Source organism: Leptopilina heterotoma, unplaced genomic scaffold, assembly GCF_015476425.1.
Source record: "Leptopilina heterotoma isolate Lh14 unplaced genomic scaffold, ASM1547642v1 Lhet_19, whole genome shotgun sequence".
Taxonomy (NCBI): domain Eukaryota; kingdom Metazoa; phylum Arthropoda; class Insecta; order Hymenoptera; family Figitidae; genus Leptopilina; species Leptopilina heterotoma.
In genome coordinates, this window is record NW_025110908.1 from 761,960 (window position 1) to 780,314 (window position 18,355).

The 18,355-nt window shown below is 23.5% G+C and overlaps 4 protein-coding genes across 4 annotated transcripts; 3 read left to right on the plus strand and 1 right to left on the minus strand.

Annotated features, from left to right (window-relative positions):
* Positions 1-1,623: 1,623 nt before the first annotated feature.
* On the minus strand, positions 1,624-6,334 carry LOC122500660. Its single transcript, XM_043609700.1, has 2 exons — positions 5,962-6,334; positions 1,624-2,757 (listed from the first exon to the last, which is right to left on the minus strand). Exons 1-2 carry the CDS (start codon positions 6,113-6,115, stop codon positions 1,850-1,852), a joined length of 1,062 nt encoding a protein of 353 aa, XP_043465635.1. The 5' UTR covers positions 6,116-6,334; the 3' UTR covers positions 1,624-1,849.
* A 125-nt stretch (positions 6,335-6,459) lies between these two features.
* On the plus strand, positions 6,460-10,332 carry LOC122500662. Its single transcript, XM_043609702.1, has 6 exons — positions 6,460-6,607; positions 6,809-6,958; positions 7,126-7,367; positions 7,998-8,163; positions 9,867-9,966; positions 10,055-10,332. Exons 1-6 carry the CDS (start codon positions 6,598-6,600, stop codon positions 10,128-10,130), a joined length of 744 nt encoding a protein of 247 aa, XP_043465637.1. The 5' UTR covers positions 6,460-6,597; the 3' UTR covers positions 10,131-10,332.
* A 454-nt stretch (positions 10,333-10,786) lies between these two features.
* LOC122500625 (zinc finger and SCAN domain-containing protein 21-like) lies at positions 10,787-13,409 on the plus strand. Its single transcript, XM_043609636.1, has 5 exons — positions 10,787-10,883; positions 11,475-11,669; positions 11,931-12,149; positions 12,523-12,753; positions 13,099-13,409. Exons 1-5 carry the CDS (start codon positions 10,787-10,789, stop codon positions 13,407-13,409), a joined length of 1,053 nt encoding a protein of 350 aa, XP_043465571.1.
* A 959-nt stretch (positions 13,410-14,368) lies between these two features.
* LOC122500668 (cytochrome c oxidase assembly protein COX11, mitochondrial) lies at positions 14,369-18,335 on the plus strand. The gene is made up of 3 exons (XM_043609713.1): positions 14,369-14,871; positions 17,588-17,914; positions 18,078-18,335. Exons 1-3 carry the CDS (start codon positions 14,665-14,667, stop codon positions 18,264-18,266), a joined length of 723 nt encoding a protein of 240 aa, XP_043465648.1. The 5' UTR covers positions 14,369-14,664; the 3' UTR covers positions 18,267-18,335.
* Positions 18,336-18,355: the final 20 nt, after the last annotated feature.

The following is an 18,355-nucleotide window of genomic DNA, read 5'->3' on the forward strand; positions in this document are numbered from 1 at the left end:
TTTTTTGAAGAAGTTTAATTAAAAATTTTCACAACGATAGTTTTTTCCAAAATGTTAAATTCTAAAAAATGTTAATGATTGTATTATTTTTTGTATCTATAATTTGAATTTTCGAAATTATATTTTTGAAAATATTGAAAATAATTGAATTTTAGAAATTTATAATGAAAAAAATTCTAAGAAATACTTTTTTAAAAAAAAATTTAAATATTATTTTTTAGAAGCTAGTTTTTATTAGTTTTCATTTTCGTAAATTTACACATGAAAATTTTTCATTAAATTTTTTTGAAAATTCAATTATTTTCACAAAATTTGCAATTAAATTTTTTTGAAAATTAAATTATTTTTACAAAATTTTTCATTAAATTTTTTTGAAAATTCAATTATTTTTACAAAATTTTTCATTAAATTTTTTTGAAAATTCAATTATTTTCACAAAATTTGCTATTAAATTTGATTTTCAAAAATTGTAGTAATTAATATTACTACAATTTTGTAAAAATTTTGAAAAAAATCAATTATTTTCAATTAAATTTTACAAAATTTCAATTATTCCAAATCTTTTTAATTGTATATTTCGAAAATTTAATTAGAAAATTTATACAAAAATAATTTTTAAAAGATTTGTCTATAGTTATTTTTCACACTAGAAATATCAAAATAATTAGCAATTTATACTAAAAATATGTTATTTTGTTGCAATATTTGGAAGCAAAGTCGAGAAAAAGTCTCAATTTTTGAAAATAAATCGAAAAAAGTCGCATTTTCGGAAAATAGTACGGAAAAAAGTAAAAAAAAGTCCTAATATCCGAGGCCTGATTGAAAAAAAGAATCATGTATGTATTTATTACTTTTAAAAACTAGTTTTAAAAATTAAAAATTTTGTTAAATTTTATATAAGTAAAAAAAAAGTAAATAATAAAATCCATTATTCTAGGTGTTGACAATGTTTTACTTTACCCTGCTTCTACTTACGATTTTTTGGAATAATTTCTTTTACATGCATGTCAGATTATTTGAAAGTATGATTAACTTTTTATTTTTTTTTTTCGAAAATAAAATTACAAAGAGCTTTGAAAAAGCTATCACTATTTTCTTTGCTAACAGTTAATATTTCTTTCAGATTCAACAACTTACTTAACGTCGCCTCAACACAAATCACAAATGAACGATGAAGGAGTTCACTTAAATTGTCCTCGTTGTGGTAGAGCGTATAAATTCAAACACAGTTTGCTCACTCATTTAAATAATGTTTGCGGTGGTCAGAGAAAATTCTCATGTGACATTTGTCAAAGAGCCTTCACACAAAATGTTAGTCTCCGACGACATTTGATGAGAAATCATAACATTTACCGACCACCAGGCTTACGGGGGAGAAAAACCAAATTCTCCTGAAAATTATGAGAATTGCAAAACATTACAAAATAAAATATTACAAAAATATTACAAAAATATTTTCTTAATAAGAAACGAATAATTAAGAATTAGAATACCTTACGACTTTTTTTATAATACATCTGTGTATTGTTTTTGAAAAAATAGTTTTACAAAATCTGCTACATATATTTAGTATTTAAGAATAACAATGTATCAAAAGTAAAATGTAATTAAGAAAATCAATAATTTTTATGTATTAAACTAAAGTGTGTTTTTTATTATTATAAGTTGACAGGAAACTTTTCGAGTCTTTCAAAGACGTTGTTCCTCTCAACTTTCGATTTTCTCGATCCCCTTTCTATACATATGTACATACGAAAACAAATACATCTCTAAGTAAATAAAACAAAAAAAAAAAAACTTTTTATCGTAAAGAAAAATAACTCTCGAACATAATATATAGTAAACTCAGTCAAACTTCCAATTTCATGGATTTATCAACTTTTTCCACTTTACATTTCTTTTCTTTTTTCAATGGATTCATAACATAGTCAATGTCATTTTTTTCATTGTCATTACTTCCGAACCAATGATAAGGACTTGGAAAGTACCTATAAGGACGATCGTTATTTCGTTTGAAGACATAGGGTCTTAATTTGTGAATTTTTCCCGAATCTTCCGCAGCTTTTATTCTACCACTGAGATTCTTACCGAATAGAAACTCGTCTGGTTTCGTGGAAACCAAAATTTTCTGCACTGGCGTCGGTTTCCAGGAGATGATGTTCGATCTCCGTTTGTCCGTGTCCAGGTGAAATAAACTAGTGAGAATCTTCGCCGTGTCATTTAAACTGTTCAACACTTTTAACTTATCGTATTCACCCTCGGACAAAAGAGAAGTCATAACAGTGCCTAATGCTGTTAGAGCCGAACCAACCATTTCCTGCGAGGAACGAACGAATTCATCTTTTTCAATTGGTCTCCTGTGGAGAGTCTCGAGAATTTCTGGATTCACTAACGGTGTTTGCAAAAATTTCGGTGGCATGTATTTTTTTTGCAATTCCTCCTGATCCTTACACGGGATTCCAGCCCTTGTCCAAACGGTCCAAGTCTCTCTGATATCGGGATGAAAAGACGAACAAGGGATGGAAATACCATTTTCCTTTATTGTATCTTCTTTGAGAAACACAACATCCTCGTCTATGGAATTATCCTTCGCGTCTTCCCAAATTTTCGAGAGTTCATCATCCGAAATATCTATTTCTTCAACAGGTATAATTTCTCGGGGAATTTCCTCGATAATACTGTCCTGGTTATTGTTATACTGTTCTTCATCGTCGTCCAACTCTTGCTCTAGTTGCTCGTCTCCAAAAGAAATAACATCTGTAATAAAATATTTGTTTTTAATTATTATTAATTTAAAGGAAGAATCTGAATTCTTCAGATTCTTATAAATAAAGATTCTTATAAAGAAGTTCTGATCGGAACAAAAGATCATAATTTCGTAATTTAAAAGAAGACAAATTAAATTTTAAATTCGTTTTGGTGAAAAGGCGAAGAATTTAATTTTAAACATTTAACACGATTGAAAGTTGCAACGCTTTTGCTCTTTTCAAATTCCTTGACTTTTCCGGGATTTCCAGGTTAAAAAACGGAATTTTTACAGATTTTAAAACAAAAATTATTCGCAAACATCAATAACTTCATTTTTAAATAAATATTTAATCATTATTTTTTTATATAGAAATTAAGATATTCAAAAATTCTAAATTCAATAACAAGAATATTATTATAAAACACGAAGAGAGCGATTACTCCGAGTCTTCGACTCGGAGCAATTGCTCTCTTCATGTTTTATAATAATTACAACTTGCTACTTTGTTACTGTAACTTCTTCAAAACATATTTTCATCATTACGATTATTCATTTCTAGAATTTTAAACTAAAATTCTTCAATTTATTTTATAAATTTTTTAAAAAATTCATTGTGAATTTTCAAATTCTTTTGTTTACAATTTAATTTTACGAAATTTCGATTATTTTGACATTCTTCAATTAAATATTATGAAATTAAAAACTTCAAATAATTATAAATAATTCCATTAAACTTATTGAGAAAAACTAATTCTATAGAATTCTTAATTAAAAGTATAAAAGTTCAAATTTTCAAAGATTTTAATTAAAAATTCATTTTTAAATCAATATTTATTAGAAAATTCTACGAGAATTCAATTATTGAACTATAAAAATAAATATTTTATTAAACAATTGAATGTTTCTTAAAATTGAATTTTTATAAAGAATTTTACCAACAAATTTTTAAATGATCGAATTCTCTTGACAAAATTTAATAAATTTTGAAGAATAATTGCATGTTTCGAGAAATTTGATGAAAATTGTATAAAAAAATAATTGGAATTCTTCGATGAAAATAATTGAATCCTCAAAAGAAATTTGATTATTTATGAAAATAATTAAATTCTTGAAATGAATTTTAGTAAAAATTATTTCAGTAATTGGATTCCTGTGAAGAATTTAAGTCAAATTTTTTTAAATAATTTAATTCCTAGGAAGAATTTTATTGATTATGAAAATAATTTAATGCTTGTAAAGAATTTTATTATGTGTGAAAATAATTGAATTTTGCAAAGAATTTTTTTAAAATTCCTAAAAATAATTGTATTTCTGGGAAAATTTTGAAATTTATGAAAATAATTGAATTCTTGGGAAGAATTTTATTAATATTTTTGAAAATAATTGAATTTTGCAAAGAATTTTATTAAAATTCCTTAAAATAATTGAATTTATGCGAAGAATTTTATTACTTTTCAAAATAATTGAATCCTTCTGATAAATATTGTTATTTATAAAAATAATTGCATTTCTCTTAAGAATTTTATTATTTATAAAGATAATTGAATTGTTGACAAGATTTTCGTTAAAATTCTTGAAAATAATTAAATTTTTGTGATGAATATTATTATTTATGAAAATAATTGAATTTTGCAAAGAATTTTATTAAAATTCCTTAAAATAATTAAATTTCTGAGAAGAATTTTGCAATTTATAAAGACAATTGAAATTTTGACAAGAATTTTTGTAAATTTTTAAACATGATTGGATTTCTGCGAAGAATTTTATTAAAATTATTTTGAAAAAAATTGAATTGTTACGCAAAGAATTTCATTAAAATTTTTGAAAATAATTTTATTCTTTAAAGAAATTTAATTAAAAATGTATTGAAAATAAAAGTTAAATTCTAATAAATAAATTGTAGCAAAGGTTATTAAAATAATTAAATTTCTTTGATAAATTTCAATAAAATTTTTAAGAATAATAACTTTTTTCGAGCAATTCCATTATAATTGTATTAAAAATAATTGAAATTCAGCATTGCGTTTTATTATTTATGAAAATAATTGAATCCCTCTAAAAAAAAGTTATTATTTATGAAAATAATTGAATAATATATAAAAATACTTTGTAAATAATTGAATTCCTGTGAACTTTTCATTATTTATGAAAATAATTAAATGTTTGCGTAGAATTTTATTAAAATTCTTTTTTAATTAATTGAATTCTTTTAGGAGTTTTTATTAAAGTAGTAGATATTAAAAATCATTGAATTGAGGAAAGTTTTTAAAAATAATTAAAATTTTGCCAAGAATTTTATTAAATTTTTTGAAAATAATTGAATTTCTGAGAAGAATTTTACTACTTTTGAAAATAATTGAATTTCTTCAATCATTTTATAATTGCTTCAAAATTCAATTTGTTTTAGTGTTTTGAACTAAATTTCTTCTATAAATCCATTTTTTTAATAATCAATTATTTAAACAAATTTAACTGATTTCAGAAGAATTTTAGTTAAAATTTTTTTTTAAATCTAAGTTTTTTTATATTTCTAATTAAATTCATTTATAATTGAAATTTTACAAAATGTTAAATCAAAATCTTTTGAAGTTCATCTACTTACGAAAATTGTAAACGCAATACTTTTAAAATTGAATTACATAATTTTGAAATATTTAAGTGAAATTAGATTTCAAGAATAAACACAATAACTTTAGAAAACAATTTTCCCGGATTTCGATCAAAATTCTTTGAATTTTCCAGGTTTTTTAAGGTTTATAAAATTCCCTGAGATTTCCAGGTTTTCCAGGTTGCATAGCAACCCTGCATTTGAATAAAAATTACAATTTTCAGTCAATAATAAACATTTGTTAAATTTTAGGTTATGTTACTTAAATCATTTATTATTGCCAAAAAAGTATAACTTGTATTCAAATATAACTTTAAATTATGAAAAATGTAGAAAATTAAATTCCTTAAGCTTCTACCAAAACGAATTTATAATTTAATGTGACCTTTTCTTTTAAAATACGAAATTATGAGATTGGACTAACTTTTGTTCCGATTGTTTTTCGGATTCTTCTTTAATAAAATATTCAATCAAAAAAAAACTTAACGAAATGTATAAGCAATTCTCTGCGAAAAGAACAAATTTTCCTTTGTCTATTGTTATGACCATAAACAAACTATTATACATTTTCCAGAAAAGAAAAAATACAAAGAAAAACAATAACCTGAACCAGTAGCATTTATAGACTCAATAGACTCTCTATTCGAATCAGTTTCCCATAATTGCATCAATCGAGATTCCAGAACCTCGAATTTTTTAAGAAGTCTCTCTTCCGGAATTTCCGTCTCATCCTCACGTTTTCGTTTAGAATTTTCCATTTTTAACCAACCCTAATTTTTTTTCAAAACAATTTACATTATTTTCCTCTGCACAGAATTTGAAAATACTTTAGTTTCTCCTTTGACAGTTTAAAAAATATTAATCACTTTTTGTTTATAAAAAAACATTTGAGCAAAAAAAAGAAAATACTGGCATGAATGCGTAGAAAACAAATTTTTTGATCATCACATCACAATTTTCCTAACAATTAAACTCTAACCTAACCCTGAATGAACTAACCTAACTAAACCTGACTCCATCTTTGAATTTTTAGTCACGTGATTATGTTGATATTAATAGCGGTAATTTTTGAACGGACCAATTGTGAATTGTCGAGAGATAAAGAAAGAAATTCCGACATGTGTTGACATTAGCTGACGACGCCGCGCTAGCATAACCTTAAAATCAATGAAAATCGCAGAATCGGCAGAAATTTACACATTACATACATGTAAAACAAAGAATATATAATCGGGACAAAATGTCGAACTGTGAGAGTATTTTACTTTTTTCTATAATTTATTTATGTTTCATTAATTCTTGGAGTTTATTAATTTTTGTAAATAATACAAATTTTGCTTACACCCTGCAAATTGATTAACAAGTTGTCATCGTCAAAAATGTTCAATAACAAACTAATGATGCATTTGTACAATGCAGTAAATAATATAAATTTTCTATTTTTTTTTCAGTTTGCCCACCGGAATTCTGTGTTGTCGAAGATTCTGCTTTCTCTTCAAGAAAAGCTGAGGACAGTTTAAGCGGTATGAGCGATGGCAAGGGAAAAAGTCAGGATGTTTCTGTTTTTTACGATTCACCGGAAGACCTGGCGGAACTTAATTGTAAGCTAACAACTATTTTAATATTTTGTTTCGCAATAGAATTGATTTTTTTTAACATCAAACAAAATAGGTTTATGAAAACATGTAAGAAAATGTGTAAAATAATTTTTTATAAAAGGTCGACATTTAAATAGACTAAAATTATTCAATATGGCTTTATGTTACAGTGGATAAGAAGGACATTTTGATATTGAAGAAATTAAATGCAATAGGAATGATGCTTGAGACTCTTTGCCAGAATCAGCAATCAGATACTTTGAACATGATTGATCCATCGCCTTTAACTGAAGACTTGTTCGGGACGTTTCATAACAAGGATGATGAATTAAGTATTTTCCCTGCAAGCGGCGAATTGGAAGTTCAGTTGATAGAACAAAAACTAGTAGACACTCGATTCTTTGGAAAAGTGGTAAGATATCGCACATTTTTTAATTTGTATTCAAACAAAATTAGAAAAATTAAAGTAGAGAATAAAAAAATGACTTAACTACTAAATTAATTATAGTTCTGATGAATTTGAGGTCCGCAATTTTTTTAAAAACTAAAAAATAGTGCGACGATTGTTATTTTTGAACAATTGTCTTTAGAATAATTAATTATATCAATAATTTACGCATATCAAAATTCAAGATAAATTTTCTTTAAAAAAAATTCTGTTCTTATTTTTTGTTTTTTAAAACTACGGACTTTAGATTCATATTCTGTGAGCATAAAATAAATGTTCATTATACGAAACGTGTTCTGAATAAATTTACAAACAAATTTAGAACAAAACTTGTCAGAAACTATGACATTTTTAAAAATTTATAATGTAAAATCAAATTAATTAAATTAATTAAATTTTATAATGTCAAAAATTTTAATAGCTTTTAAAATTATAAAATTAAGATTTTAAAATTTTCATAATTTATAAAACTTTCTCTATCAGATGATATAATAAATAAATAAGTAATAATAAAAAATAAAATAATAAATTAACCCTAAAATTAAAAAAAAAATTATCTTTTTATAACAATTACATGATTTTGAAAATTTTTAGGCGTACGCTTTAAGTAGACTTGGAAAACACACAAATCTCAGCTTGACTGTCACAAATCTACTAAATCAGCTGCTGAAATTTGAAGCAGGAGAGAGATTTTCATTCCTTGGAAGATCAGGAAAAAAACCCGCTTTTAAAACTACAAATTTGTGCTCCGTCGTATGCTGTAAGTATTTTTAAGTAATTTATATAATTTTATTCTTCTTTTAGCAAAATTAATTATTAAATGCGAAGTAAATTTTCAAAAGCAGATAAATCTATTTTTTAAAAAAATGCAGATAAATATAAATTTAAATAATTTAAGGATCTCATAAATTTCGAACTATTTTAATAGCAAATTTTGAAAATATTTAAATTCTCAAAATTTTAAAGAAAAACCTTGAAAACGATTAAATTAAAAACTATATTAAAATATTTAAAAAAAAGAATAATTGTTAAAATTTTTTCCATCTTAACTTTTTAATTTTCAATATTTTCAATTACTAATTTCTGAAAATTTAAATGATGTTTATTTTCCAAATATTCTTTTGAATAAATTCAATTATTTTCGAAAAATTGTTTATAAATTCATTTATTTTTATTACTTTTTACTAAATTTCAATTATTTGGAAATTTTTCAATTCTTTATTATATAATTTAGAAAGAGTTACACTTACAATTATTATTATTAAAAAATTGAATATTTGTGTTTAATTAAGTGTATTGTTGAAGAATTTTTGGAAAATTATTAAAAATTCGGAGAATTTAGATTTAGAGAAAAAGTTCACTTAAAAATTTTGTAAAATAATTAGATTTTGGAATTTTGTTGAAGAATTTTCGGAAAATTATTTAAAATTCAGAGAAATTAGATTTAGATTTAGAGAAAAAGTTCACTTAAAAATTCTGTAAAATAATTAAATTTTGGAATAGTTGCATTTTTAATTTTATTTACAATTTAATTTACTTTAATTTAATTTCAAAATGTGTGAGAATGAGAAGTAAATTATTTTGATTCTTGTTAAAAAGTAATATTTCCTAAAGATTAGAACATTCAAATGAAAGATATATTTTAATATTCTGTTAAAATTTGAATTTTGGCAGAGAAAATTATATTTTGTTAATTTAGAAAATCAGTCAAGAATAATTTATTTTTAATTTTCTTCAAGTAATTTTTGGAATTAGAAATTAAATTAATTAAATTACATTTAATTAGAAAAAAAAATATTTGTTCATTTGATCGTTCAGAACTTTCGGAAAATGAAAAATAAATAAATATATTTAAGTACCTATTTATATAACAAAATTATTACATTAGAGTTTTTAATTATTGAATTTAGAAATTAGTGAAAGGTCAAGGAAATAGAGAATAAAATTTTTGTGAGTATCAGTGAATAAAATAAACGACTTTTTCGATTTTTTTGCTCCTTAAACTTTTATTTTCAATTTAGTTTAATTTAATTTCAAAAAGGGGTGAAAATGAAATTTAAATGATTTCAATTGTAGAAATTAAAAAAATATATAAATTAATAAAATTAGAAAAATTTAATTTTCTATCGTTATAGAAATAAAATAAAATTAATTCTATTATTTTCTGTCTTAAATAATTAAACAATTAAATGACGGTTCAATTGCAACAACTATATTATTTTCTGTTTATAATTTTAATAATTTCTTTATTTATTGCTATTATTTTAATATTTCTATTTATGATTTTTTTATTAATGATTGTCAATCTAACTAGAATCTAAATCTAAATAAAATCTATATAGAGTTAAAAAAAGCGTAAAATAATATTGTGAATGAGTTAATATTCTCTTTACGTTATTTTAAATTTAATTTAATAACTTGCTCCTCAATCATAGTAAATCATAAATTAAAATTCAATTTCAGGTGCCGCGCAAAAACTTTACCCAACTGCAACGAGATCCACTGTAGAGGAATACATAAAGACCTGGTTGATCCAATGTAAAAATCGACGTCAAAGAAAAAAGTAATAATATCCATCAATTTTGATTTTTTACAATAATTATTCCTATTTCTTCTTTCTTATTGAATTAATTCGATATTTCTATTTACAGCGAGAGTGCAAGAAGAGCCGCTGAGAAAGGAATAAATCGCATATTCATTAAACTAGAAGAACCGCATATGGACTAATGACATAATATCCTAACAATTTTTTTACTATCCCCCTATATATAAATATAAATAATATAATTATTATCACGGTGTGATAAATTAATATTTATCACGTCTCTTATTGTCATTTCTAAACAATTGTATCGTATATTGTTTAACTTAAAAACTTAATGTATGAACGTAATATGGTATATAAATATATGCTATTGAACTTGTGTCATTTCGAATCATACTTTTTTTTCCTTTCCGTTCATACGAATAATTATCCATCAAGCTCTAAGCTTTCAAAACATTTATTTGTTCACTTTTCACTGTTTCGTTCATCCGAAAATGACAATAAATTCTAATCATAAATTAATAATTAACAATAATATTAAATTAATCTACAAGGCCTCTTAAAAAATTAATTTTTTATAAAATTAATTAATTAATAATATTAAATATTAATTGATAGGTCCTGGGTTTCGAACCCTATTTTTCAGTTTTAAATTTTAAAATGAATTTTTCACTAATTAATTAAATAATATGTTAATTATTCTATTTGTTAAAAAAATAATTTTAGTATGTATGCTATAAAATTGTGTTAAAAATAAGTTTTGAAAATTACTTTTTCAAATTAACGTAGGAAGCTAATGATAATAGCTCGATTTTAATATATATTCTTTTTTCAGAAAATGATGTCCATTTTAATCTGGCAACTAATCAGCGTTATCCTTGTTATCGCTGCGGAAGAACGTATGGAAAAAATTTCACTCTACGTCGTCATCTTCAGTACGAATGTGGACAATCACCGAAATTCGTCTGCAATTTCTGCTATAAACGTTTTAAACGAAAAACTCCTTATCAAAAACACTGTTTTCAAATTCACGGAGTGCGAGTCTAAAAAGTATTGTAAATTTTACGCAAGTGCTGCATAAAAGAAAATATAATCAGTTAAATTATCTTTAACGTCCGAGATTTTTTCTAAAATAAGGAAAATAAAACGAAAATATCAAGGAAATCATTTAGATTCCGAAGAGTTGGCGACTTGGCGTAAATAAATATTTTTATTCATTGTCCGAATGTTTTCGTTTTATTCGCCTTATTCTAGAAAATATAACAAATTTGTGTAAAGTAGATAATAAATATTTAATTTATAATTTAACTATTTGTTATATTATCACTCGGTCATTTTTAATTATTGTAAAACATGAAGATAAGGATCATTCCGAGTCTTCGACTCGAAAAGATCCTTATCTTCATGTTTTACAATAATTATTTTTGTTTTCAAGTGTTTAAGTGTCAAAAAAAGAATTATTTCCCAAATGGAATTTTTCTGTGTAAAAAAATCGAATTAAATCGAAATTATTCTTTCTTTTTCAGAAATCGATCAACATTTTTACGATATGGGAATGAAATTAAATCAGGAACGATATCCTTGTAATCGATGTGGAAGAACTTATGGAAAAAAATTCACCCTACGTCGACATCTTCAATACGAATGCGGACAATTGCCGCAATTTGTTTGCAATTTCTGCTACAAGCGTTTCAAACGAAAAACACATTTTCAGCAGCATTGTCTTAACATTCATGGAGTGAATATTTAAACGAAACTTCAATTCATTTTTTTAATGAGAATGTAATAAATTATATTTAAACAAAATTGTTTTTAGTTTACAATTTTTTTTAGTTATTATTTTTGTATCTAGACTAATTTTAAAAAAAAGAATATTGTAAACGTGTAGTAGTTCGGAAAATTTTTTGTAGACAGAACCCTAAATTTATTGAAAGTATCGGGCTGTCTAATTTTTCTAATAAAATTCTTTCCTTTTTTTCCAGTACAAAAATTTATCATCGTTCAAAGGAAAAAACGTATCATCCGAAAGCCAGGGGAGGAGAACAAATTGATCTCCTGTCATTGCGGTCAACAATTCAGGCCAAAGGAAATATACAAACATCAACGAATCGAATGTGACAAAACACAAAAATTCAGCTGCTCAACTTGTGGTGAACGATTTAATTACAAAGAACAGTGGCGAAAACACGTGATCCTGGGTTGTAAATTCAAAAAATAATGTTATGTGTAATTACTGGATTGACTCGAATTGTAAATGTTTGTGTTTTCTAATATTCTTTTTCGTATTCTTATACACCAAGTCCTTTAATTTCGAAAGAGTAGATTTTAAGTATAGATTTAAATTTAAATCTAAATTTAAATTAAAAATAGATTTAAATGTAGATTTAAATTCAAATTTAAATCTATTTTTAATTTAAATTTACTTTAAAGTATTAAAAAAAATCCATCTACGATTTTTCTACGATTAAAAAAATTTGAGTAGAATATTTCGATTTAGAACTATTTTTATTGGTGCGAGAAAGAAATGTAAATATTGAAATAAAATTAACAGACGTTTTTTTCCAATTATTTCAGATCGAATTACCGGAGGTGGGGAATTTTCAATGCAGGACGTAAGAATGCCGACAAATTTACGATATCCAGCCCAACGGGGACAAATAACGCCGATTGAAGATCAACATTACATGTGTGGCGAGTGTGGAAAGGGCTACAAGTGGATGCACAATTTACGACGTCATCAACGTCACGAATGTCAAAAATCGCCAAAATATTTTTGCAATTTATGCAATAAAACATTTTACAGGCGTTATTTGTGGAAAAATCATGTTTTAATGAAACACTCCTCATCTTGACGAGACTAACGGGTGAAAAGTGTAAAAAAAATAAAAAAAGTGTATCAAAACTTTTTTTTTCAACAGCACAATAAAAATATTTCCAAATTTACAAATTCTCAAAACTGTCATTTTCGTATAATAATAAAAATAAAATATAATAATAATAGTAATAAGATATAATAATAATAATAAAAATAATAATAATGATGATAATAATAATAGTATTAATAATAATAATAATGTGATTAAAATTTTAATCACATTTTGAAAAAGAAAACATTTTAAATTCATTATTGATTTTTAATTATTTTTCCAGGATTCACGACATTCTTCAATGCGAATACATCGGTGACTGACAGTTTCGCCTCATCGCTGGACATTTTTAACAAACAGATCAAGATTTTCAACAGCAAATTAAACAAACCGTTCAATTGTGGAAAATGTGGAAAGGGATTTGCTCTTCAGCGGACTAGGAATCGTCACGCAAAATATGAATGTGGATTGCCGCCAATGTATCAGTGTCCGTATTGCGTTGATTTTCGAAAAAAGCAAACTTCATCGATTTATGAACACATTCGAAAGAAACATCCGGGCCAGGAAATTCGAGCCTTGAGTCTCAAGACATAATTTCTTTCACAAAAAATATTACGATGTTTTTTTGACTTTATTATAATCTTAATATTATGGAAAAAAATATTTGAATGTAAAAATTTTCAACGTTCAAATGAAGAAAGTGAAAAGGAAAACACAAAAGTGTTTTAATATTTCAAAAACAAATTTCAAAGAAATAATAAAAAATAATAAAAAATAATAAAAAAAAAATTCCTAAAAATAATTAAAAAAATAAAAATTACACTTATTTAGTAAAAGAAATTTTTTTTAATATTTTACGCAATGATATTCCAATACAATTTAAATTAAAAGTAGAAAAAATATTTTTGTTCATTTGAACGTTTGAAACTTTAGGGACATAAATAATTTCCTAAATAATCGGTGTTTGTATAATTGCATCTAATTAAAGTACTATATTAATAATTAATAAGAAAATAATTATATCGCCAGTCATATTTCTTCTTGTATTTGAATTTATGTTATAATGTTGAAAAATGATCACTGTAATGCGCACTTATTTCATTGTTTTTTCTGAAAAAAAATATTTTTCTTAACTTGTTTTAGTGAAACTTTTGTGTAAATGAATGAAATGAATGACAAAATTTAACAATAACTTTCAATATTTACATAAATAGAATAAATGTACCTATTAATGTTTAATTTTTATTTAGTAGAAAAAAATGTCTACGAATTGAAATCTAAATTTAAAAATCACGGACTTTTGTATTAAAAAATTAAAATACAACTTTGTAAATTTACGTTCATTTAATGATAATATCTTCGTCGTTGATTCAAATTTAGTTTGTAATTCACAATATGTAAAATAAAAAATGGTTTAGTAAATAAAATTTGTAATCGAACCAAACCTCTTTTTTTTACCCTGCATTTCTTCAAAATTTTTCTTTTTGAAATTTCAAGTTTCGATTATTCAATTGTTTTGGTTTCGTTTCGATTTAAAGAGAGCTTAAGCGGCAACGTTCAGATCAGTTCAGAAATAGAAAATAGTGTTGTTAAAATGTTGATATTTCTCTTTAAATAAGTATAAAGTAAAGTTTTAAAATAAAGTAATTTCAATGTAAATAAGTAAAAGATAGGTAAATTTTGTTAATAATATATCTAAATAGTCGAAAAGATCTTTCTAGTCGAAGTGGAAAACAATATTACTCTCGCATGTTTACGTTCGAAATGATTTACTCTGAAATAAAGTTAGGTTAGGAGTAACATTTTCCGCACATTTTGACATAATTGCTGTAATAGAAAAATCACAAAAATGATTTTAAGTACTTGTCGTTCAATAACGAGAGGATATGAGACGACAATGAGAAATAACCTTATGAGGAATTTTTCAAAAATACCAAATGAGAATGACTTGCGAAGGAAAAACATGAGGACCACCGCATATTATATGGCATCAATTGGAATTACTTTTATTGGTTTATCCTATGCTGCAGTTCCTTTGTATAGAATTTTCTGTCAGGTAATATTAAAAATTTTTATTTTCTCGATTGTTTTATGAAATTTTTGTTTAACTTCATTGTTCTATTATAATTTTCTCGCTTCAATGTTTGGAAAAACAATGCTTCTACAGGGTTGCCACAGGTCAGGTTTTAATTTTAAATTTTAGAAAATTTTAAGTTTAAATGAATTTAATAAGAAATTTTAAAAAACTTAAATTTTTGACTGATTGCAGAAATTAAATTATTTTTAGAAGTAATAAAATTCTTCGCAAAAATTCAATTATTTTCAAAAATTAAAAAAAAATTCTCGTTCAAATTTCAATTATCTTCATAAATAATAAAATTCTTCTCCAAAATCCAATTATGTTCAAATTTTTTTTAAAAATTCTCGTCATAATTTCAATTATTTTTATATAAATAATAAAATTCTTCTTCAAAATTGAATTATTTTCAAAAATTTTCCTCAATTCAATGATTTTCAGTATCTATATACTATTTTAATAAAATTTTCCAGAATAATTCATTTACTTAAAGAAAATTTTTTAAAATTCTACGCAAACACTTAATTATTTTCATAAATAAAAATTATGAATTTCATAAATAAAATTTAATTATTTTCACAGGAATTTAATTATTCACAAATTTTTCATAAATTTCTTCGCATAATTACATAATTTTCATAAATAATAAATTTTCACCAGAATTCAATTATTAAAAACCTTTTTAAAATAGGTACTCTTCTCGAAAATTAAATTATATTTACAAATAATAAAATTAATTCAATATTTTTGAAAGCCATAAAATTATATTAATAAAAACATCTTTTATTAAAATAATAAAATTGTATGAAAAATAATTTAATTCTTATAAAGAATTTGTATCAAAATTCTTAGAAATAATTGAATTTTTTTCAAGAATTTCATTAAAATTTTAAAAATAATTGAATCTTATAATAATAAATTTTTATAAAATTGTATTAAAAATAATTGAAAATCTACAAAACAATTTTATCATAACTTTTAAAAATATTTGAATTTTTGCGAAAATTTTGATATTTATGAAAATAATTGAATTCTGGCGAAGAATTTTATAAAGATTTTCGAAAATAATTGAATTTGTGCAAAGATTTTTATTATTAAACAAAAATATTGAGATTCTTGCCAAAAATGTTATTAAAATTATTGAAAGTAATTGAAGATCTACAAAGAATTTTGATATTTTTAATTTATGCCAAGAATTCTATTAAAATTTTTTAAAATAATTGAATTTCTGCTAATTTTTTACAGGAATTTAATTATTTTTGAAAATTTTAATAGAATTTTTTCGCAAGAATTCAATTATTTTCACAAATAATATAATTTTTCACCAGAATTCAATTATTTAAAAACATTTTTATAAAATTCTCCACGAAAATTGAATTATTTTCGCGAATAATAAAATTCACTGAAAAATTTCAATTACTTTCAAAAATTTTAAATTCTTTCATTGTATTCAATTAAAATTGTATGGAAAATAATTTAATTCTTTTAAAAAATTGTATCGAAATGCTTAAGAATTATTGAAATCTTTCGAAGAGTTCCATTATAATTTTAAAAATAATTGAATCTTATATTGATAAATTTTTTAAAAATTGCATTTAAAATAATTGAATTCCTACGAAACAATTTTATCATAACTTTTAAAAATAATTGAATTTCTGCCAATTTTTCACCGGAAATTAATTATTTTTGAAAATTTTAACAGAATTTTCCGCAAGTATTCAATTATTTTTATAAATAATAAAACTCATAGCCGGATTTCAATTATTTTTAATACAATTTTAATCAAATTCCTCGAAAAATGTAATTATTCTTAAAAATTTTATTAAAATTCGTCAAAAGAATTCAATTATTTAAAAAATTGTTGATCAAATTCTTCACGAGAATTGAATTTTAATAAACATTCAATTATTCAATAAATATATTATTTTTATATGCAAATAATTGAATTCTCGTCGAATTTTTTAATAAAAATTGATTTAAAATTGAATTTTAGTTAAAAATTTTAGATAATAATTGAATATTAAAAGCATTATAGCTTGAATTTTTTTTAGAAATAATTGAATGTTGAAAAGGTTTCAACTTAAAATCGTTGAAAATCAGAATATTTCATATTTTTAACTATAACAATTCTGTAGAATAATTTTTTTTAAAAAAGTTTAATAGAATTTTTTTGAATTTTTATTTTCTAATATTCAATTAAAGAATTTTTGAATAATCGAGATTTCGTAAAATTGAGTTGTAATCAAATAGATTTAAAAATTCTCAATGAACTTTTTCGAAATTTATTAAAAATAATTTATTTAAGGAAGAATTTTAGTGACAAATTCTAGAAAATAATAATTGAATTGAAATGATGAAAATAATTTTGAAAAATTACAGTAACAATATTTTTACATTACAAATGAATGATTTTATCACTCGGTCATCTTTATTTATTATAAGTTATTGAATTTCAAAAGCAAAATTAAATTTTTGTAGCATTCTTCTTATAAGTTGTTGAATTTCAAAATCAAAATTAAATTTTTGTAGCAACCCTGTTCCATGAGGAAGCAATAAATAAATTAAAGATGTTAAGTTAAATAACATCTAATTTACATTGTAAAGAAGAAATTTGTTTTTGTTCTAATTACTTTATCACTTAAAGAGAAATCTATGAAAATTATCGAAAATTTATACAAATGAAATTAAATCACAGGCCTACAGTTATGGTGGAACAGTTGGAGTCGTGGGTCATGATACAACAAAAATAGAGACATTGAAGCCACTCAAAGATAGACTATTAACGATTCGTTTTAATGCCGATACTGCGGCAACAATGCGTTGGAATTTCAAACCCCAACAAAGTAGCCTAAAAGTAATACCAGGAGAGACAGTTTTAGCATTTTACACAGCCACAAATCCAACTGATCAACCAGTTACAGGCGTTTCCACATACAATGTCATCCCATTCGAGGCTGGTCAATATTTCAATAAAATTCAATGTTTCTGCTTTGAAGAACAACAGTTAAATCCACACGAGCAAGTGAGTCATTTCTTTGAATTTGAAAAAAAGAATTATTTCTTTGCCTTGGAAAAAAAATTATTTCTTTGAATCTAAAAACAGTTTTTTATATTTTTCTCATTGTTTTTTTTATTGATTTTCCAATTTGAATTATTTTTTTACATTCTCATTCTACAACAAACAGGTTGATATGCCAGTATTTTTCTACGTGGATCCAGAATTCGCTGACGATCCCAGAATGGAGCATGTTCATGATATAGTTCTATCGTACACATTCTTCGAAGCAAAAGAAGGTCTTAAACTTCCAATTCCAAGTTATGTAAAGAAGCATCTTGATAATAATTTAACTGGAGGTAAATTGTTAGAATCGTGAAATTGTAAATATATTTAATAATAATTGTTATTCGTATTTAAGTTTAAATAGAACTATAAAAAAATTTAACAGTTGCATTTGAAAATTGC

Coding starts and splice junctions, on each gene's coding strand:
- LOC122500660 (XM_043609700.1), bottom strand. CDS start 6,115: ATGGAAAATTCTAAACGAAAACGTGAGGATGAGACGGAAATTCCGGAA. Junction 2,758..5,961: donor TATAAATGCTACTGGTTCAG/GTTATTGTTTTT, acceptor ATTTTATTACAG/ATGTTATTTCTTTTGGAGAC.
- LOC122500668 (XM_043609713.1), top strand. CDS start 14,665: ATGATTTTAAGTACTTGTCGTTCAATAACGAGAGGATATGAGACGACA. Junction 14,872..17,587: donor TGTATAGAATTTTCTGTCAG/GTAATATTAAAA, acceptor ATTAAATCACAG/GCCTACAGTTATGGTGGAAC. Junction 17,915..18,077: donor AGTTAAATCCACACGAGCAA/GTGAGTCATTTC, acceptor TACAACAAACAG/GTTGATATGCCAGTATTTTT.
- LOC122500625 (XM_043609636.1), top strand. CDS start 10,787: ATGATGTCCATTTTAATCTGGCAACTAATCAGCGTTATCCTTGTTATC. Junction 10,884..11,474: donor ACTCTACGTCGTCATCTTCA/GTACGAATGTGG, acceptor TTTCTTTTTCAG/AAATCGATCAACATTTTTAC. Junction 12,150..12,522: donor AAAACACGTGATCCTGGGTT/GTAAATTCAAAA, acceptor CAATTATTTCAG/ATCGAATTACCGGAGGTGGG.
- LOC122500662 (XM_043609702.1), top strand. Junction 8,164..9,866: donor TTTGTGCTCCGTCGTATGCT/GTAAGTATTTTT, acceptor ATTCAATTTCAG/GTGCCGCGCAAAAACTTTAC. Junction 9,967..10,054: donor AATCGACGTCAAAGAAAAAA/GTAATAATATCC, acceptor TTCTATTTACAG/CGAGAGTGCAAGAAGAGCCG.